The 23,076-nt window shown below is 40.5% G+C and overlaps 1 protein-coding gene across 1 annotated transcript in view; it reads right to left on the reverse strand.

The window, feature by feature from the left end:
- Positions 1–23,076, reverse strand: part of LAMA2 (laminin subunit alpha 2) — a gene marked incomplete at its 5' end in the record, with an annotated part of 363,202 nt that overhangs the window by 247,816 nt on the left and 92,310 nt on the right. The window contains 2 exons of the mRNA XM_084261417.1: positions 178–420; positions 22,925–23,037. Coding sequence (XP_084117543.1) covers positions 178–420; positions 22,925–23,037 — 356 coding nt within the window. The remainder of the gene's footprint in view (positions 1–177; positions 421–22,924; positions 23,038–23,076) is intronic.

A 23,076-nucleotide genomic window follows, 5' to 3' on the forward strand; every position in this document is an offset into this window, starting at 1 on the left:
AAACCCATCCGTCTACAACCTCCTTTCAGGTAACTTTAGATGGTGATAAGGTCCCCCCTTCTCCAATTTTTTCAAGCATATCAAAACACTCTCTGTGCAGACATTTGCTACTTCAGTAGAGGGTTGGTTTTGTTGGGTTTTCTTTCATCAGGTGCATGGAATAACCTCTGATCTTACCTCTCCATTCTCCAGAGGATGGATTTTGGAATAATAGGAAGTGCATATGACTTCATCATCTTTTATATAGGATGGAGTTCCAGGGCGGGGATGAATGTTGTAGCGTGTCAGGCACTCGCTGTCTGTGATTGCGTAATACTGCCACGGCTGATACTCTACTCCATCCAGCGAACGCTCCAATATCCAATTGCCCGGTCGAGGTGAGTTAGCTGCTTTCACAATGACATATGCAATCTGGAAAATCTGAAAAACAGATTTTAACTGGTTTAAATATACATAAACGCGCAACAATAGATTCAATTCAATTTCTTTATCGCTACCAAACGAAGAGCAGTAAATATGACAACGTTTGACTCTTTTTTTTTCCCCTGAAAATGCAATATGACATCAGATTCCATTGAAACCAGAGAAACAAATTCTCCATTAGCATTTCTGAAAAAAAAAAGGATTAGTTGCATTAGGTCAGAAGAGACTTTGAAAGTAGAATTAAAAAGCACTCTAAATTCCACATAACTTAGTAGGTAATTGCTAAGCTGCAGTTTCAGCCAAATGTTTGCAAAGTTTGTTTTCAAGTATTTTCAATTTGTAGAAGTGGGTTTGTTTCTCTGTGTATATTTATAGACATGCACTTTCTGTAACATTTAAGAGTTGCCAAACTCTGGTACAACTTTACTGCTGTTAAAAACCACCGGTTGCAGCCATTGAAAGGTAATCACATCAGGACAAAACCATTCCATAAAGCAGTCTCATCTCAATCACATGACTCGGCACTGTGGCCATAAATAAGCTTTATTGGACAGAGAGACATCAAATATCACTATAAACAGAATGTAAGCATGTAATCAATGCTCATTATGGCCCATTTCACCTGCCTATTCAATTGATTTATCAAAGTTTATTTCTGTTTACAGGCTTGCTGGAATGCGAGCCACAAACAATACATCTGCAATTGTAGAATGAATCACCTCAGTGACACAGGTTTGGGTTTTGTGTTTTGTTTGGCTTGGGTTTTTTTTAACCTAGTAACATCTAGATGCTAGAAAGGTGGAATTGCAGCTAAGGAAATGAAATGGCTATTTCTATGAGAAAAGCAGAACATATAAGTTAATACTTTTAGGACGCAGTGCTGTGAGTCTGCACATGAGGATGCCAGAGGGTATCATGGAGAAAAGAGTGTTGGTTTAATACTTAATGTTTTCTATATTGGATAGTCATTGTAAAGAAGCTGCGAGACTCAGACCTATATTGTGTATAAATAAGTATATTGTGAATACTTAGACAATCAGAAGTGCTGGTGAAGACCCTGCAGTCATCAGTGAGAGAAACAGAAGATTCAAATTGGTTTTTTTAACCACCACCAGTATTATTACAAAAAAGAAATGATGTTAAGTCGCAGAGTAATGCGGATGCTACCGTACGTTTGATGATGGAGGCCAAGAAAATGTTTATCTCCAATTAGCGTTTCTGCCTTCTGTGTAGATGCTGAGGACCCACAACAGCTTCAGTCAGGAAGTCAAACACACAAAGTTTTTTTACAGGTAATAAGAAGTATTTATTTCAACCTGAGAAACGCGTGCGTAACTCCGCATTTGTGGAGGATTATCTCAAGTTATCACTGTTTTTCTTCAATAGCATAAAAGAAATTCTCCAGAGACAAGGAGAAACCTGTTCTTCATTCCATTGTTCCAGCAGATATCATACAAACACTTGTCCCCTGTTTCACAAATGACCTTTCCTCTCTTAAACTCATTTACAGATAAATTCCATTGTGGCCACAAATAACTATACTGGATCACAGTCACCAATGCAGTTTACAATAAACAGAGAAAAACACAACATTAACATACCTCTCCAAACTATTCCCTCACAGTTAAGCTCTTTGAAATGAAAGAAAATAGCTGGATTGTTTAATTATTTATTATTTCCTTAGGGAGCTAACAAGCAATAGCTATATTTTAAGGAACTAGTTTATCAAGAGTTATTTTGTACATTTTCCTTTGCATAAGTAAAGAGGCTAATGTATAATGTAAATTGTTTTTACATTAGCATGATCTAGTCAAACCACATAAACTCTTTCAGCTACAGCCTTTCAGCATAGAGATTTCCTTCTAAAGTACTTCTAAATTTATTTTTTTTTAAATTAAAGAAGTGCTTTACCCCAAGCTCTCATAACATCGTTATTCCTTATATGTTGAATGGATAACAATGGACAACTAAGGTTAAACACTTTACTAGGGCTTCTACCACAGAAGATCTGTGATTTAGGACATAGTTGATAATAAATTAATAATCTTAAGGGTACATACATAATTTTCTTTGTAGAAGCCCTAAAATTCGCAAAAATTTCACAGAAGATTGAATGTTAAACACTGCCAAAAAAACCCATTCAGCTCTACAAACATCTTGGATGCATTGGCTCTCTTGGGTCAAGAGGTGTAATCAACAGGAAGCCTTTTTTCATTTGTTTGCTTTGAAACACTGGGCTATGGGGGAGAGCCAAACTTTCTATGGTGACTTCTCAAATTAGAGCCCTATTTCATTAACATTTTCTGCTCGTTCTGCTGAAGATTTGATTGAAGTCTCGTTTCTTACCTTCTGGGATAGCGTACTGTTTGACTGCAATTTATTACATACCTTTGGCTTTGATTAGTCTTATCAAACTTTGTAAATGAAACTGCAACAAAATCTTATTAAAAAAAGCAGTGGAGAGGAAGCAGCATATTGCAGGTCATAGGGCAGTGGACATTATTTCTCTTCATCTAAACTTGAGAAGAAAACAAGCTTGTTAATGTAAATAAAAGAGTACACATGAAGAGCTGTTTTTAACTACTCCTCAATTTCAGTTTTCAGTCTGATCCAGACCACTACTACTCTTATACCCTCTGAGAGCTCCTGTAGTGGGTTCTGCAACAGCACTGAGCTATCTGCAGCCCACTGACATGTGAAACGTTTTCTTTACAGTCTCTATTCACGAGTGGAATTGAGAGATTATTTTATATAAAACAAAGCTATTTCCTGGGCAGAGAAACCAAGTTGGAAGTAAAGACTGGAATTTTTAAATGTTGGTAGGCTGCTAATGCTAATTGCAGTCCAGGAAGGATGAGCGAACACATGTATCAGAAACAAGTCCTGGTTGATATTATTCCTGGACTTTTTCTCAAGGGCTTGGCTGAAGACAGTACAGGATAATCCCCGCTTCTTAGAAACACCTTTTCTTTGGGGGACAGCTAGACTTGTAGACCTTTAGTTTTCCTTTGAATCAAGAACATGGTTGTCCCAGCTTAGACATCTACACTAGTCACTCCTGGCTCATCAGAGTACTATCACACAGACAACAAATACTGCATTCCATGCTGTAATGAGCCTATCTAAACAAGTTGATAATAACAGCTAGTGCAGGAAAAAATAGACTAAAATTAATGGCAGCTGTATGAAGGAGTGTCAAAGCAAGACAATGGCATGGAAGCAACACTGATTTTTCCAACCAATGGGAAAAGTGTCTTTAGATACCAGAGTAACTCTATTTTTATTGTGGGTCTGCTTAGCAAATGGTCTTCAGGTTACCACTGTACAACTGGCAAGAGCTTAGTGGCATGAAAATACTAAGAGCAATAAAGTCTAATTTATCACTCAGTTTTGCTGTATTTATTTCCACAACCAAAACCAGTGAACCTGCTCAGCTTTCTGGAGCCAAATTTCCCTGTAAATGGTAAAACTGAGGTTCTAGTCCCACAGGGTAATTGACAGCTCACACCTGGTTTACTTTTAAAACACCATCAGTAAACTGACATGTCAATTGATGTAAGAATCGTACAACCTCAGCACATCTGGACTTGTACACATCCAACAGAATGTAACCTGGAGACCAAAGTCTGCTGAAACAAACGTGACAACGGAGCAAACCCAAGCTGCCTAGCAGCGTGTACCAGTCCTTTAACACAGCTCCCAAAGTGCAGCCAGTGCTTTTTTCTACTTGCTCTGCTCATGTGACCAAATGTAATTATGGGAGTGGGAGGGAAATAGTCTAAATAGTCCTTTAAGCCTTTCCCAAATTATAGACAACATAATCCTTAAGATGAGAAACAAAATGAGTCTTGGGTCTCATTTTCACTGGTAATTGTCTCAGCAGTGAGATCTGTGAAGCACATATTGTGAGGAACAGTTCGATAAGTTATAGCACTGTATCTTCTTATGAATGCCTCATAAGACATAGAAAAGTGCATCCTACTATACAGGATAATTTGCTACACTAATATTATTCAGATAGAGCTGAAGTGAATCATTAATCTGCATAGGGTTAGCTAGTGAAGCAGGAAATCTCATTGTGCCTGACTCCCACCTGCACTTCTATTTAAAAAATAAATCCTTCAGTTAGAAACCGTTCATGTAAGTCAGGATATCACCAGAGAAAAAATACAGCACCACGAAATTCTACATAAGTATTTCCATTTCATTTTCCCAACCGAAGAATGTAATAGCTCTAATGGAGGCTTCCATAAGCAATCTGATGTAAACTGTGTATCTGCCTATTTACTGTAATTATATTATGTTGTTTATTATTATTTCAGTTCAGTGGTCAAGTAAACATTTTATTGAAAAGAGAGCAGAATTTGGGCAAGGGTTTGTTTCCTTGCAGGCTGGCATAAATACTGTTAAAACTTGCAGCCTTAAACATACCATAAATTTATTTAACAACTCATTCAGAAGGACCGCATACACCCCTTGTCCCAGTATAAAACCCATCCAGATGAGTCAACTAAGAAAGCTACCTCAAAGCACCCAGCAAATTAACAGCAGGTATTTGCTATAGGAAGGTACAACTCGCTAAGAGGAGTGGGACAAAGCACACCTTTGTTCTTACTTACTACAGGATGTGTTAAGGGGGTTGTGTAAATGGGTGCTAGCAACAGAGGGCAAGGCAAGGGGCAATGGGCACAAACTGGGACACAGGAAGTTCCATTTCAATATGATGGAAAATGTCTTCACTATGAGGGTGTCAGAGCACTGGCACAGGCTGCCCAGAGAGGCTGCAGAGTCTCCTTCTCTGGAGATACTCAAAACCCAACTGGATGTGATTCTCTGCAAGCCTGCTCTAGGTCATCCTGCTCTGGCAGGGGCGTTGGACTAGATGATCTCCAGAGGTCCCTTCCAAACTCTGCTGATCTGTGATTCTGTGACACTGCCAGCTAGTGCATAGATTAGCTAAGGCCATCTACTGAAGTGCTGCAGGCTGTGTATGCAGCCATAGATGTACACACAGACACACATACCCCCCCACAACCCTCCCCCCACACCCCCAGCAGACTTCACACCTGATCAGCTGGAGAGGAAAAAAAGGATGAGGCAGCCTGTGCTTTGTGTGAGTGTGGGGTGTCCATGTGGGTGTTGATAGGGCACTGTGGTCCGTTTCTGTTGTGCTGTGCAGCCACATGTGTTTGTGTGATTCACTCTCTCAGAAACACCATCTCTGCCTTGCTACAGCCTGAGCGTGAAGACAGAGCCACAGGGGCCTGTCATCCTTCAGGCTACCAGATTCAGTAACTTCTTGCACCTAGGATGACCAACAATCTGGAACCACAGATCTACATCTTTCTTTACATTCACCTATAAAAACCATTGCTATATATGCAGGACATCATGCATCTCAAATCAAATATCACATCTGCACTGTTCTTCAGTTTGGAATAGTCCCTCCCACAGGTTTAAACCACAAAACAGATCAAATCCAACTACTCCTCTTAATGAATTAAAGCAGGGGGTTTGTGAGTTTAAGAAACAGCTCCTCTTGTTCTCAGAGGCCTCAAACATATATATATGTATGTGTGTGCCTTATGATTCTACGTGGTCAGTCATATGTCAACTCACATATGCTGTTAGGGATTATTGTCGGTGTCTATTATTTGTGAAAGAGTAGAGAGTTTTGATGCAGTATTTTTCAACTGGCTATTTAAGAAAAACTAACCTTCACATTTTAGTCTCACAGCCAACTCTAGAGAAAAAGCCTAATTTAGGAAGTAAGTGGTTCTCCAGATTCCTCAAATGACTATTTAGCTTGTATCTTTTTCTCTTGCCATCCGGAGGGAGCAGCCATGGTTTGAAATGTTCTGCTCCCAGTTAGAAACTCTCTAACTGAAAATGCTGGCATGGATGAAAAAGTGAGAAACGATGCTTAGCAGGATTTATCTCATACCAGTTAAGAGAGATGAACAGCTCCCCACCATGCTGTAGTTTGCCTTCTAATGACAATGTCTCTCCTGTTCAGCTGAGCTGCTTCCAACTGAAATGCTGCTACCAGATGGGGAATTAGGGCTGAAAGATACACACACTTATTTCCAACATAGTTTTTCTCCCACTGGTTACTAGTTAGTAGGACATCATCTGTCCCAGAAAAATTGTAGCTATGAGTGTCATGCAAAACAACATGTCTGTAGCACCTTGTGGGAAAAAAATGAGAGAGATTTTACCATGTAAACCTTTAAAAGCTCTAAGGTGGGCGTCTCCAACAATCTTAGCTTTCTTCCTCCCCTATAGAGGAGAGGCTCAGGTTCCTTTAAGAACATTTTCTTCTCCGTGAGAGAACTAGATCTTTTATTAATACCCCCCAACTTTTGCTCACGTTATAAGTAAAAGATGATTACAACTCATGTCATTTATAAAAAAATTAAAAGCAAAATCTATTAAAACAGTGCACTTTATCAAATGTCAAACTGGAAAACTCTCAAGTTGTCCAGCCCTATCTCGACTACATTAAGTAAAATGGAGGAAGTCAGTACCTGTAAAGTTTCTGGCAATGTCAACTTTGTTCTTTGTAATTTTCTCTGTTGGTTTTCTCCATTAACCATTGTTCAGTTGTTTGTGAAGGCCTCAAAAAGAATAGCTGCTTTCTGTTGACCATTTTTGCTGCTCATCATTGGTCTAGTGTAGACCAGAATTGAAGGCTAAAGTTAGTAATTTCTTTTCACAGTGCTTTCAAATAATAGCAGAAAGCAATTTCTTTTCTCTTTATTTCCTAAGGCTAATCACTTCTTTCCATGGAGAGAAAGTACAGTGAGAAAAGGAAAATTGATGGAAATGCCAATATTCAAACCTTTCTTCTTCAAAGCTAGACAACAGGAGAGAAGAACAGAAAAGGTGGTTTTTCTATTTTGGTGCTAAATCACCAAAAACCTTAAATTTTTATCTTTTTTTTTTTCCTTGATCCAGGAACTAATGCTCAGCCTGGATCCAGTAGTGCTGAGACTACCCAGGGTAAAGTGCTCAAGTGACGTTTCCATGCAGTGTCCTATCATCAGCTGCATTTCAAAGGGACTTCTCTGTTCCTCTACCTTGAAAAGAAAATAACTATGGGAGCCTGCTTTTTAGGTTCCACTTAAAAGTTCTGCAATGCATAAATCTTAAACATTTAGAAGCTATTCTCAATCTTCTCTGCAATAGGTGCAGGCTTTACATTTTAATTCCATACTGAGAATATTAGAATCATAGACTCATAGAATCTCCTGAGCTGGAAGGGACCCATATGGATCATCAGGTCCAGCTCCTGGCTCCACACAGGGATGGCCAAGTCAGAGCATGGGACTGAGGGCATACACTTCCTGAACTCAGACAAGCTCAGTGCTGTGACCACTTCCCTGGGGAGCCTGTTTCAGTGCCTGACCACCCTCGCAGTCAACAATCTCTTCCTAACATCCAACCTGAACCTCCCCTGGCTAGGCTTCATACTGTTCCCTTGGGTTCCACCTCTGGTCACCAAAGAGAGGAGATGGGTACTTGTTCATTTGCTCTCCCTCATCAGGAAGCCACAGACCACTATTTTAAAATAGGTGTTTTTGTTAAAATAGGTGTGATATTCCCTCTTCAAGTCACTTAGCAAGTCCTTAGCAAGTCACTGGGGACTCTGTCTGACTGCCATGGCTTTTCAAATATTATGAAGAGTGGTTTAGCAACTACACCAGCCAATTCCCTGTCTATTTGAAGTTACTTAGATTTCCTTTTTGTACAACACAGAGCAAGTTCATGCTGCGATAATTTTATCAAGAGGAATTTGAAGATCTTTTTCAATGTTACAGTTTCTGACTTTTCTGCCGAGTGTTAAAATTACATAAATACTTGTTATTTGGTAAGGCAACATCTATCTGTTCCACACCTTCCAGAAAGGGATACAAACAAACATCTGAAACTGTTGTACTGATAACATAGATCAACTTCTGCATTATCAACACCTGAAGTTTTAACAAAAGACAGCGATCTCCTGGAGAGAGTCCAGAGGAGGCTACAAAGATGATGAAGGGCCTGGAGCATCTCCCCTGTGAGGAAAGGCTGAGTGAGCTGGGACTGTTCAGCCTGGAGAAAAGAAGACTAAGGGGGGACCTTATTAATGTCTATAAATATCTTAAGCATGGAATGCAGGGGGAATGGGCAGCCCCTTTTCAGTGTCTGTGGGGACAGGACAAGGGGCAATGGCTGCAAGTTGGAGCACAGGGACTTCCACACCAACATGGGGAAGAGCTTTTCCCCAGTGTGGGTGAGGGAGCCCTGGGACAGGCTGCCCAGGGGGTGTGGAGTCTCCTTCTCTGGAGAGATTCCAGCCCCGTCTGGACGCCGCCCTGTGCAATATGAGCTGGGGAGCTGCTTTGGCAGGGGGGTTGGACCCCATGAGCTCTCGAGGTCCCTTCCAACCCCTGTGATTCTATGATTCTATGAAAATATAAATGAAGTAGTAATTTAAGCCTCCAAATAAAATAGGTTTTTTTCCAAACAATTATCAGCCTCTTGTTTGCTTCTTTCTTTTCTTCCTTTTCTCTTCACAGAGACCATGCTTCATTTCTTTAGTTAAATATGATAGTGGTTAAAAAGGCCTAAAAATATATTCTGGCAGTGTTTCTAAGCTGTCTCATCACTACACTTTGGAAATTTCAAATGCATACACAAGGAAAGAAGAAAATTAAAAAGCAATTAGATTCTAAATCTGATTTCCAGATCATAAAAGTGTATGCATGTTCAGTTTTCATTTTCACTTTTAATTTTTAATACTTTTTAAATTATCCTGAGAACTGTTTTAGATATGGATGTGTTGCTCTATGGCATAGCAGGGGATACACGAGACATAAAAAGTAAATTATGAGATGAGTAATTTTCTGTTTCCATTTCATAGCCCCCTTTTACAATCAGAATTTACTTATGAATAATCAAAAGATATAACACAGCAGGAATCACAACCAAGTGAAAGGTTTACTATCACCATGAAGCTGTATGTTCTGTATACAGCACAGAGTCTCTATTTTTCCAGATTTCGTAGCTGGTGAGACTCAGTACATCCCCTTCTCTAAGTTGCTTCAGTCACTTACCCACATTAGTCCAAACCCAACAATAAAAGCTACATTAATCATGGTTTTTACTGACTGCCTACACTACATCATCGATAAGCAAACCTTAAGTGCTTCCACAGAGCATGTGACCTAATGCGCATGGACCCCACGGAGCACAGAATGAGAATAGTTCTGTCATCAATAATTAAAGTAATATATATATTTGTTCTTCATTGTTCACAACAATGGGTGATTTTACACACCCCCAAGGCCTAATTAAAATTTTACCTTATTACCCTTAGTATTTTCTTTCCTAGAGTCAGATTGAACACTCCTGACCAAACTCTGGACTACTGTGCACTTCAGAGTAGCAGCATTTTAACCTGTGTCATATATGGTTATATCAGCACATTTACATCCTGCTAGCTTAAACAAACAGCAATTAAAAGCAACTGTGAGCACACTTCACCAAATCATTCTATAAACACTGGCAGAACGCTACAAAGCGCCGCATGACATTCGTATGACAAGGTACTTCCTCACTATGGGGAGTTGCTCCCACTCCCCTAAATCTTAACTTACACACAAAAACCTTATGAAGAACAAATTAGTCAATTAATAACCTGTTTCTTAACACATATTCAGCTGCCTTTCTGTTACTACAGCATTCAACATGTGTACTACAGGACCTTGTGGCCCCTTTTGTAGCGTAGACTTTACACTGCAACAATTGCTTTGTGATGAACGGCTAGCACAACACAAGCAGTGTTTCATGACCCCACCACTGTCACCTGCAAAACTCATTTTATCAAGTCAGCTCTTTATTCATCATAAACTATTCAGTGATGACATACTTCTCCAGTAAAGAGAGCAAAACTTGCTCAAGACTGAGACTCCTATGACCCCATTATTTGTCATGTCACACAGTAGAGTATTTAGGACCTATATCCTGAAACTGTTTACCTGAACCTGAAAGGTGAATAGCTCTCCTGGATAAAGCCAAAATTAGAAAAGAAAACGTGGTATCTATATTTCAGCCATGCAGGGAAGATGGAAGGCAAGTAACCTCGGAAAGAAAACCTATCAATTCTCAAAACTTTTTTTAATCCTTGTCATGTGAAAGGATTTGCTTACTTACAAATCTTCCTGACTAACCACAAAGCAATAAAGGTATGGTCTGATTTACTGGGGAACATAAAAAAAAATGGTTAAAATAATCCTGTGGAGATTTATTGATAATACAACTATTCAGCCTAGCTAGCAGCACTTTATACGGCGGGTATTCCAACTGATCTTTCAGGACAATAATGGCTTCTTAGCATTGAAGAGTACTCCCTCCATGTATTATTGCATCACTCATGAAAAACTTTCCTTTTTTAATGCTGTGGGAAAGTCAGCTTGAGTAACTTCCCTCACACATGTTTGTTAGAAACATCTAAAAGCTTAATGCAGCAGGCTTTACCAGAGGTACAGCTGGCACAGATGTGTACTCTTGACCATTAGCTAAGGAAAAAGGTCATTCATTATTCTTTAGACTTCTGCCTGAGTGATATCAATGTGGCATACTGTATTCTGCGACAAGAACTGAGCCCTGGGTGACATCTATTATCAGTGTGCACACATTCTGCTCAAGCATAGTCTCTCCTTCCCATGAAAAGAATGCCAGGTGGAAAGCCACACAATATAAAGCATACTTGTTAATGGTATATAAACCAGGTAGCTCTTAAAAACGTTCATAGTGATGTCAAAATATTTACTACAGATTTTTTGTTTTCACAATTCTAATAATTAGGTTTTCTAGGTGTGTCTGCTATAAATCCTCACTGCTATATTTATCTCTTGGGTTTTCTTCTGTTTTTTTTTTTCTTTTTGCTTTTTTTCAACGGATTATAAACTAATTGCAAATCCAATGGTTTTACTTTTGTTGAAAGGAACAACAGAAAGGCTAAGTATGCACTGTTCCATCCTATAGATATCTGATTACCAGCATAATGTGAAACTAAAGAAATGAAGGAAATGACTAAAATGTTTGTGTTGAAATCTATGAAGGAACAAAAAAAGGCAATAAAAAAAAAATCAATATTATAACTATCTCCCAGTTACATGTGTAAAAATTCAGTGGTGAGTTTAATAGAACAGAACAGATGTCATTCTTTTTTTATATTAGTCCCACTATCTCATTTTCATGGTTTTACTTGCATCTTTCTCAGGCTGTCAGTTTAACAGCTCATTACCACTTAGGTACAACTGAGCCAAAAACTGGACTTTGGGCTTTTTTTTTTTGAGAAAGAGAATAAATGCTTCAAATTCTCAAATGTTTACATTACTTCAAAACACAATGATGTATGTGCAAGAGATACTGCAAACAAATATTCAGGATGACAGCTCTGTGTTGCAGGCATGGACTGTGGCTCGTAGATCAGCATTTCATACTTTCAAGTTTTACAATCAGTCGAAGCGAAAGCAGAGTGCCAGCTCCTCCAGAGAGGAGTGGAACTGTTTTCCCCCACCACCTCCAGAAATATGTTCCTGCCCCTTCCCACACACAACAAGCCTAATTAGAAAATTGATCCAGCAGAAACCTAACCCCCCAAAAAACAGGAGAAGACACAGAGTTTGCTGTCAAGGTAACTGGTCTGGTTTGCATGGCAGCACAAGCGCCAGTGCCAGGACAAGGGCAATGTCTCCTTTCAGCCAGTGTGGGGGATGCAACAGGGGGAGGAGCAATCATGGACCCACAATCTGAACAGACTTCACTTCTGTTCATGTTTCTCACTTTAGACAAACAATTTTCAAGGTGGACAAAACACACTGGCTTTTGTTGGCAGAAAGTCTCAGTTTGGATTAATTTTCACTTCTGTGAAATTAATTTCTGGTTTGGGCATGGAGAGAAGCTTGAAAATTTATCTTTACAGAAACCATTTGGAAACCATCTCAGAGATCTGAAGCCTGTCATTTTTAGAAAAAGAGAAAAAAAATACCGACTAAAAACCTAGGCAAAAGTTTTGGACTTATACAGAAATTTAACATATGAAGACCAACTGGTATTTGATTTGACTAATCTGATTCTTGTATTCCAAGACTATACAGTGTCGTTAACCTTCCCTTTATTCATTTATCTATTCTGATACTTGATATCAAAAACTATGTAATAGGAAGATAGCTGCATTTTTTTCTTCCCCACTGGAAAATGTACTTGGTATTCCAGAGCAGAGAAAATATAACATGAAAACCAACTATCCTTTGGTGATATACATTTGCTGTGCTACTATGCAAATAAATCATAAAGGTTATTTTAATATGGGTGTGTTGCTGTGGTGGGTTGACCCTGGCTGGATGCCAAGTGCCCACAGAATGGGTTCCACTACTTTTTTGAAACCAGAAAATAGGGAGATGGTTCCAGAATCCAAAAGTCATGCAACAACTTCTTAATGGTCAAGACTCAAAAATCTGGTTATTTCTTCTTTCAGAAGAAAACTAATTGGACAGGGACATAGACTGAGTAAATTAATGGTCTCTGATGCTGAATTTGCAAGATGACCCACTTGCTAGAATACGTTTTTTCAGACTGGCCTTGGAAGGGATGATGAGACAGAGGCAATCTCACCAAACCCACAAAGAAATAGCTAGTCAGAAAGGGCAGCTTTACTTCTGAGATTGCAAAAGTGCTCCAAGCCAGTCCTTCCTACAATAACCTTTCTGTAACCTCCTCAGTCAAACACTTAGAAGGGCAAGGGAAGAAGATATGGTGATGGAAATAATTAATTGCTCATATCATCTGTCACTAGAACCAGCTATTTTTAAAACATATTATGAACAGGTAGCCTGTCTCTGGCCACTCATCTGGGAAACATCTTCAACAGAGTTCTGCAAAACTGTACTTGCCACACTTGCCTCAAGTAATCCATGGCTAACGAACATGCAAGTTCTGCTGCTGTGTAACTGCAATGAACTCTGAGAGAGAGTTGTGCCCTTCCAAGGGATCTGGCTAATGTTATGCATCAAGGGAGCTGAGAGCTGAAAATCATGTTTCCTTCAAACAGCACAGTCATAGTGGCAAAGATAAGGAGCAAACGACAAGCAAGGTCCCACATGCAAGGTCTCTTCCCAGGAGTCTTCTCCTCTCTCTCCCTTTTTGTTTTTATTGCATTATGACTTGGGGAATATCCCTGTTTTGGTGTGTGTAGCATCTGACAGGCTTAACAAAGCCTGGACTCCATTCAGAGATGGAGCTTAAAGGGTACATCCACATAAGCATCTGAGTTCAGATAAGGAGCAAGCTTTAGAGGCAAACCTCCCAACTGTCCCAATTCCATATGCTTTGGGTCACGTCATGAATAGATCGTGGAACTCACAAAATTACTCCCCTCAGATAAGAACTAAGCCAGGAGAACATGCTTAGACATACCTGACTCATTTTAGCTGCTAATGGGCATTCAGCTCACGGTCCAGAATAGCAGACTAGTCTGAAGTAAATCTCCTGACAAGTGAGCTGGGTCTTCAGCACCAAATAAACACAAGTCCTCTCCCAAATCTGTATGCCCTCTCTCCCACTGCAACACATTCTTTGCTAGAATGCAAAGGAAAATTTTTCTGCAGGAAAAATTGAAGCATCAATATTCAGATTTCCTCCTGAGCTGGCTTGAAATTAAACCCAAATGTTCAAATTACAGGTCATTTTTCACAGTAGTCCTCAGCATAGCAGCAGATGTACAAATACATTGTGCAACTCAAAATTCAAGCTCTGAAATAAAAATAATTTTTAAAAATAAAGAATTATAAAGCACAGTAAAAAGATAATGAATCCCAGTCCATGATATACATGCAGTATCTGTTACTCAGCTGTGAGATATTACATTTCTAAATGTATTATATGCTGTTATTGATGTTTGTAGCAGTCCTACCTATAATAACAAAGATTAAAAAGGTATTTTCCATGGCACACTGCCTCCCTAATGATCTGGTTTTCAATTTGGTGGCAACAGTACACACACAGACTCTGTTTCCCTTCACTGATAGGAGGGGAAGGGTATCCCTCCCTTCAAAGCTCTTTCCCCAGACTGCCACACTGCACTTTCCTAACATCAGTCTGAATCCCATCCTGTTATTTTCCTGTCCCAGCCAAAGTTTCTCCCACTCATCTTGTCATAATTTCTTAGTTTTCTCATGTCTGCCAGAGCCACTTGTGTAGAGAAAGGAAAAGCAATCAGCTTTGCAGTTCTTCTCCTAGCGTTATCCTTATTAAGGATACATGACACACGCCTGTAGCGGTGCACACATGCATGTGTGCATTTCTGCTCATGGGTATTCAAGTGAATCGGGTAACACAGTGAGCATACAAAACCAGATCAAAATCCTCCATTCAAATTATATATGGACAATACAGAATTATAAAATAATTAATTTAGCATTAGCAGAATATTCTGTCTGCTTTTAGGAGATGCTTTTCAAAATGCTTCTGAGCAAGTCAAGCAACCTTCTACTTCCAGTTATCCAGTTCTCTATTTAGTTTTAGAAATGCCACTTCCCAGAGTATAATATGTGCCACTCATCAGTAAAGTCTAAAAACTTACATTCTAAAAAGTACTTCAGGAGAAGTGGGACTGCAGTGATTTCTACATGGAGTCAGAACACAACTTTTTATATTTCTTTCTCTTTTCCCTCAGAAAGAGGGCAAGGGGCAGGATGAAAAGACAAGGTGAAATAGTAGGACACTATCAGAGTTTAAGGAACTGAAAACTGATGAACTACAATTGCTTTATAGAAAAATCAACTACATAGTTTAATCAGTTCTTCTTGGTCTTGCCTCTCATAAGGTGCACCTTATGAAATCTTATGATGCTCTGAGGAGTGTCTACTGCTTCCTTTTTCTTCAGAAATATATACCTGGTGAAGATTACCTGGACAGTGAACTGATGCTCCACAATCTCAGGGAATTAAGATATAGTTACTGAGTCCAGAACTTTCTACCCGTTAACTACGGGTCCATCCAGGCTGCACACATCTCCAAGCCACAATATACTCCAACGACATTTCAAACCAGTATAAAGCGTATACTAAAAAAGTCAAACCCCACATAAACACGGTGCTAGCACAAGTATTTTAGCAATATCAGGGGTATTGCCAATGTCCTTATTCCTCACAACAGCAGGGAATTTGTTGATAAAAGTGTCCTGATGTGTGGAGAAATCAGAAACAGATGGGCTGACCACCTCACCTCACACTGCCAACTGGTTTTCCTGAGTATTTGCCAGTTTTCTTTAAAGATTACTAATCACTGTGAAATTAAGCCAACTGAGGACTTGGTATAGCCTAAGTCCAGGGAGCATGTTCTCCCCAGAAGTTTAAGCACTTCTGGTTTGCCATCTCTCTTCTTTGGACTTCTTGAAGAGGTGGCTTATTTTCTGTCCTGCTAAACAACACATTCACAGGACATGGGTTACTTCTGTTGCACTTGAACTGCCCCCAACTCTTAAGACAAAACCCACAGATCCTACACAACCCAGGACATGGAGATCAGCAGACAGCTGCTTTTGGAAATCATAGAATGGCATGGGTTGGAAGGGACCCCAAGGATCACAGAGCTCCAACCCCCCTGCCACAGGCAGGGACACCAACCTCCAGGCCTGGAGCTACACAAGGCTGCCCAGGGCCCATCCAACCTGGCCTTGAACACCTCCAGGGACAGGGAATCCACCCCCTCTCTGGGCAGCCTGTTCCAGCCCCTCACCACTCTTTCTGTAAAAAACTTCCCCCTAATATCTAATCTAAACCTTCCCTCCTTTAGCTTTAAATTTGTGAGTGCTTCTGTGATGCAACAACCTAGCACACCAATAACCCTACCCTGCCAAACTGGGATCTCCAGTTTCACCTTCAGTAACCATGGTGGCTCAACCTCTCACTTTAACCTCCAATTAAACTCGTGTGAACAACTCCCAAATAAATCTACATTCACATTTTGACCTCCTATGTGCCTGCTGGATGAAAAGCACTGAAAGGCATTTCACATGTACAGCTACAAATGGGGTTCCATAATATTCTTGTGAAACAGGTAAGATTGTGATGGTCAAGATGGCTAAAAAAAAAATCTAGAAAAGTGAAAAGTCAAAAGCAAATTAGCAAAGATGCTCAGAACCAAGTAGATCCAGTTTTCAGCTCATATTTTTTATAATTGCTGGGGTAAAAATTTCATATACACTTTAATGAATTAGAAAACTAGCCTCCATTATAGATAACAGCTCTTTATAGATGTGATGGTAAACCTCACCTGCTGCAAAAAAAAGGGAACAAAATGATGCTGCATTTTTTGCATGATAATCTTTTGGCTCCTTTTAAAGTTAAGCATTATTTTATTTCTTCGGTGTGTTAGTTATTGCTAACTAGTATACACCATTTCATGTGGCTAGGCTGTACAGTAAGGCAAAATAAATACATTGCTGCCCCAAAAGATCAAGCATTATATAAATGAAGAAATTGTAATTATTTTCCTGATTTTTTCATGAAACTCGGATTGCTAAAAGCATTCCACGTACTGTCATAATTACCAGTAATAACACACAAACTAATGCATTCCTGCAATTTTCAGTCCATTACTTGCAGATTTGTCATCTGTTATTTCTGTCTCACAAAACGAAGTTAAGCCTTTTTATACTTAAAGCAAGAATTTATCAACACAAACATAGCAATTACTGAATCTCTTATAAGCCAAAGGTAAAGAATGGTATTTCTTTTAAGTGAGGTCTCAAAGATACTTGGTGACCATCATTCCTGGTGACAGCTATGCATGACAGTAGCTGGAAGAGAAATTTCATTATTTTACCAACTACTTTAATAAAGCTGACAACACTGTGTCTACAAAATACCCCAAACAGCAAACAAAACCTCCTAATACTCCCCCAAACCCACACAACCTTTCTTTCTTACTGAGTGCTCTAAAAGCCACGCAAATCACATCACACCTTTGTACTACGTTTTGGGGAACTAAGCTATTGTTCTGTTGATGTAAGGTGGGGCACAGCATGCACCCCTAACTCCAGGGGTTACCTGGATTACAAAGAGTGTGCCAGGCAGCAGTAGTGACACAGGGCTGTATCCCATCTCTCTGACGTACCCAGGAACCTCAATGCTGGTCCTACACTGGTCAGTACAACTGAATGAGCTTAAGGGAAGTTATCAGCTTTAGTAGTGCAGGAGGACTGCAAAGCTTTCTTTGAACAATCAGCAAGAGAACGTGGGAAAGAAACAGACTCATACTTGAGCCTTGTCTCATTTAAATAAAATACAAAAAAACCCTCCAAACCCACACAACACACAGAGCAGTATTTTCAGAGCACTGTGAACTGGCACACAAAGAAGCCTTTTAAAGACACTAGAACAACTCATACTACTTCTTCAATACAGGCACTAGCCCAGTAGTTGCTAGCTTTTGTATATTAGAAACCTCAAAACTTTCAGGGCTGCACAAATTTGCTTATATCTCATGATAATCTAGATGTTAACATATCAGAAAAAAACCAGAAGAGGTCAAGTCCTAGTTTAGCAGACCTGACCTAAACAACTACACAAGTAAAATCACTAGAGTGACGAGAAACAAGGACAATACATTAGTTCCAGTGCTTGAGAAATACTCACATATAGACAACTCATAGCAAACAAGAGGCACAATCCCTTACTGTAGAGGCAAATAACTCTGAAAACTTTAACAGACATTTAAAAAAAAAAAACAAAAATTTTTTTAATGCACAGGAACTTAAATTCAAACTTCTGTAAAAAGGTTTAGCTCTGTGGATTGAAAGAGAAATGCAGATTGAATACTATTTGCATATATAAGGCCAAAGCCTCGGACATTTCTGCCAGTAACAATGAGGGCTCCAAAGCCAGAACACTAATAATTCTTCCATGCTCTTCCAGGTCTAAAGGCTACTGGTTTCCAAGTACTTCAGTTTCACAGATATAATGTACTTACGAGAGTTTTTACCATCAAATAATTCCAATGTCTGCTTTTAGCAAGAAATAAAGTACAAAAAAATAGACATCCAAGTGTTACTCTCTGTTAATTCTTACTAAAGTTCTGAGTTGTAGACTAAGTTAAGAATAAGTCTGGCAAGTTTGACAACCCCAGGCACCAGCACAGGTTAGGGGTTGACCTGCTGGGTAGTAGCTCTGCAGAGAAGGGTCTGGGAGCTCTGGTTAATAACAAGCTCTCCACGAGCCAACAGTGTGCCCTCATGGCCAAGAAGGCCAATGGATCCTGGGATGCATTCAGAAGACACTGGCCAGCAGGTCAAGGGAGGTTATCCTGTCCCTCTACTCTGCCCTGATGAAGCCACATCTGGAGCACTGTGTCCATTCTGGGTTCCCCAGTTCAGGAAACACAAGTAACTACTGGAGTAGAAGGCGACAGAGATGATGAGAAGCCTGGAGCATCTCTCATATGAGGGAAGGTTGAGAGCTGGGTCTGTTTAGCCTGGAGAACAGAAGACTGAGAGGGGATCTCACCAATAATTAAGGATCTAAATGGTGGATGTCAAGAAGGTGGGGCCAGCTCTTCTCAGTGGCGCCCAGTGACAGGACAAGGGGCAATGGGCACAAACAGGAACACAGGAAATTCTGTCTGAACAGAGAAAAAAAACTTTACTCTGAAGGTGGCAGAGTACTGGCACAGACTGCCCAGAGAGGTTGTGGACTCTTCTTCTCTGATGATATTCAAGATCTGCCTAGACACAACCCTGTGCAATGTGTTGTCAGTGTTCCTGCTTTAGTAGGGAAGTTGGACTAGATGTCTCTAGAGGTCCCTTGCAACCCCTGCTACTCTGTGCATCTCTTACAACCAAATTGCATTGATGGATTCACACAGATGTCTCAATACCCTGCCTTTCATTTCACTGTATTTTATTATCTGACAAGCCATATTCAAGCCTCTTTAGTTGATAATTAACTGTTTCCCCCTTTAAGTATGGCTAAATTAGAAAGAAGGGAGATAAGGGCAGACAGGTTCCAAGAGAAACCAACAAATCAAGAAAAATAAACTGGAATAAAAAACTAAATCTCAGTGGAGAGATCACAGAGGAAGGGTGAGCTAGGAAGAGGAATCTATTTCCAGTGAGCCACAGAAAAGGGTCTTTCCTTTTTTTCCCAACACCTGGAAAACAGATTATGATATTGTTTCCTACAGTATTTTCTTGGAGAAACCACGCTCGTGGCTTGGATAGGCCTGTGCTATGGGAGATTAAAAAGTGTGTAGAAGGCCAGGCCCAAAGAGTTGTGATGGATGGAATTAAACCCAGTTGGTCATCAGCCATAAGCAGTGGTCCCCAGGGCTCAGTTTGGGGACAGTTCTCTTTAATGTCTTTATCAATAATCTGGATGAGGGGGTTGGGTACCCTCAGTAAGTTTCCAAACAGCAAGTTGTGCGGGAGTGTTGATCTGTTTGAGGGTAGCTAGGCCCTACAAAGGGATTTGGACAGGTTGGATCTATGGGCCAAGGCTGATTGTATGAGCTTGGCTCAGTGCTGGGCCCTGTGTTTGTCTCACAACCACCTCAGGCAATGACAGAATCTTAGGGGTTAGAAGGGACTTCAAAAGACCATTTTAGTGCAACTCCCCTGCCAGAGCAGGATCACCTAGATTAGGTCACACAGTTGCTGGAGTTCACTAAGGCAACCGAGTTTGCAGTCACACAGCTAAACATGTAATCAGCTCCTCAGTCCCCAGAGCCAACCCTGCTTGGGCATACCCTTTTTGTCAATGCTACAGGCTTAGAGAAGAGTGGCTGGAAAGCTGCCTGGCAGAAAAGGCCCTGGGGGTGCTGGTTGACAGCTGGCCCAACATGAGCCAGCAGTGAGCCAGCTGAACATCAGCCAGTTCTATGATTCTATGTTTTGTGGCCTGATTCAAGTGGCAGACAAATATGGGACAACCACAGACCAGAAGAGACTTGAAGGGATTCATTTGTTACCTACTTAATTGAAGACCAAAATGGTCAAGTTTAATAACATCATTAATACATTTTGTACAGGATGATTATTCTGTGTTTATTTTCATGTAATAAACATAGAATTATTTTCCACCTACCCTCACATCCTCCTTCCATACCTCCATGCTAGTTTTGGTTGGGATAGAGTTAATGTTCTTCACAGTCATGCTGAACACAGTGTTACTAACACAGGGATTTTCTTCTTACTGCTGAGCAGTGCTGACACAGAGCCAAGACCTTTGCTTTTCCACAGCCCACCCCACCTGTGAGGAGGCTGCGGGTGCACAAGGAGTTTGGAGGGGACAGCTGAGACAGCTACTCCCAACTGATCAAAGGGACCAGCCAGCATGGCTGTACTAGGGGTAAATCCTGCGTGACCAGTCTAGTGGCTTTCTACAGGGGAGTGACTGCATCAGTGGACAAGGGAAGAGCTCTGGATGTCATCTATCTGGATTTCTGCAAGGCCTCTGACACAGTCCCACACAACATCCTTCTAAGTTGGAGAGATACAGATTTGATAGGTGGACTGTTCAGTGGATAAAGAATCGGCTGGATGGTCACATCTAGAGGGTGGTGGTCAATGGCTCCAAGTCCAGATGGAAGATGCTGACAGAGTTCCTCAAGGGTCTGTGCTGGGCCTGGTGCTGTTTAATATCTTTATTAATTATATTGACAATGGGATTGATTGCACCCTCAGCAAATTTGCTGATGACTCCAAGCTGAGTGTTGAAGTTAATGTGCAGGAGGGATGGGATGCCATCCAGAGGGACCTGACAGGCTGGAGAAGTGGGCCAAGGTAACCCTGATGAGGTTCAACAAAGCCATGTGCAGGGTCCTGGACCTGGTCAGGTCAGTCCCCATTATCCATACAGGACAGGAGATGATGTGCTAGAAAGCAGCCCTGAGGAAAAGGACTTGGGAGTACTCATGGATGAGAAGCTGGAAATGAGCCACCAATGTGCATCTGCAGCCCAGAAAGCCAACCACATCCAGGGCACCAAAGCGTGGCCACCAGATCGAGAGAGGTGATTCTGTCCCTCTACAATGCTCTGGTGAGACCTCACCTGGAATACTGTGTCCAGCTTTGGAGCCCTCAATACAAGGACATGGACCTAGTGAAGCACATCCAGAGGAGGGCCACAAAAATGACCAATGGTCTAGAGCACCTCTCCTGTGAAGACAGGCTGAGAGAGTTGGGCTTGTTCAGGTTGGAGAAGAGAAGGCTCCAGGGGACCTTATAGCAGCCTTCTGATACCTGAAAGGTGCCTACAAGAAAGCTGGAGAAGAACTGTTCATGAAGGCATGTAGCAGTAAAACAGGTGGTAACAGTTTTAAACTCAAAAAGGAGAGATTAAGGTTGGATATTAGGAAAAAAATCTTCACTATGAGGGTGATGGACCAGTGGAACAGGCTGCCCAGAGATGTAGTGGAGGCCTCATCCCTGGAGATATTCAAAGTCAGGCTTGATGGGGTTCTGAGCGGCCTGATCTAGTAAGGGTGTCCCTGCTTACTGCAGGGTCGTTGGACTAGATGACTTTTAAAGGTTCCTTCCAACTTTACACATTCTATGGTTCTATGATTCTATGATATCCCACATTGTAAGCTGACATGTTCAGCATATAAAGCTGGGGAAGAAGGGGATGTTTAATGTGATGCCATTTGTCTTCCCAAGTCACTGTTCCATGTGCTGAAGCCCTGCTTCCCTGGATATGGCTGCTGTGGGGAAGTGGTGAAAGAGTTCATAGCTTTGTTTTGGTTGTGCACACAGCTTTTGCTTTGCCTGTTAAACTGTCTTTATCCCAACCCACAAGTTTCCTCACTTCTACTCTTCTGATTCTCTCCCCCATCCCACTGGGGGAGAGTGAGGGAGCAGCTGCATGGGGCTTTGCTGCTGGCTGGGTTGAACCACAATAACCTGAAACTTATGTAGTATTTTCATAAACAGCAAAAAACTGCATTCTGTATGGCTACATCTGTCAAGCATGATTCTACCAGCAAGAGGCAATTTAAGGATCTCATTAGCCAAACTCCTTCCTTCATCCAGGATGTTCCCCTAAATAATCCATTGCATGCACATGTATCCCTAGCACAGCTGAACTTCTTTTAGTGTATTTAATTATTTTTACTATTTTCTGTGTAATTATTATGTTACTGAAAGAAGAAGTAATAGTATTCTAAAAATAAACATTTATTCGTATTAATTTTCCCCTGAAATTCTTTTCATTGTCTTAAAGAGCCAAACAAGAAGTTATTACAAATAAAATACTTATCTTTTAAATAGTTTTAAACTTGACTTAATAAAAATGTGTGAAATGGTACATTAAGTCACACTGAATGGGTGTCAGAATTATCAGCATGAACAACAAAGATTCATGATATGAAAACAACACAGAACAAAGAGGAAGATAAACCAGATCTACTGTGCACCAAAGAAAGCCTTTGCAGAAACAAACAAACAGAATTCTACCTGTTGGAGGTCCAATGTAATGGTCACATAATGATATTCAATTCCATTCTGGATACTAGGGCTTTGCCACCAAGTGTTCTTGCCATCAATTGCATTTGTTATCGGATGACGTTCTGTTAGAACAATAGAAATGTATAAATATATTTCAAAAT

Source organism: Gallinula chloropus (genome assembly GCF_964237585.1).
Source record: "Gallinula chloropus genome assembly, chromosome: 3".
NCBI lineage: Eukaryota > Metazoa > Chordata > Aves > Gruiformes > Rallidae > Gallinula > Gallinula chloropus.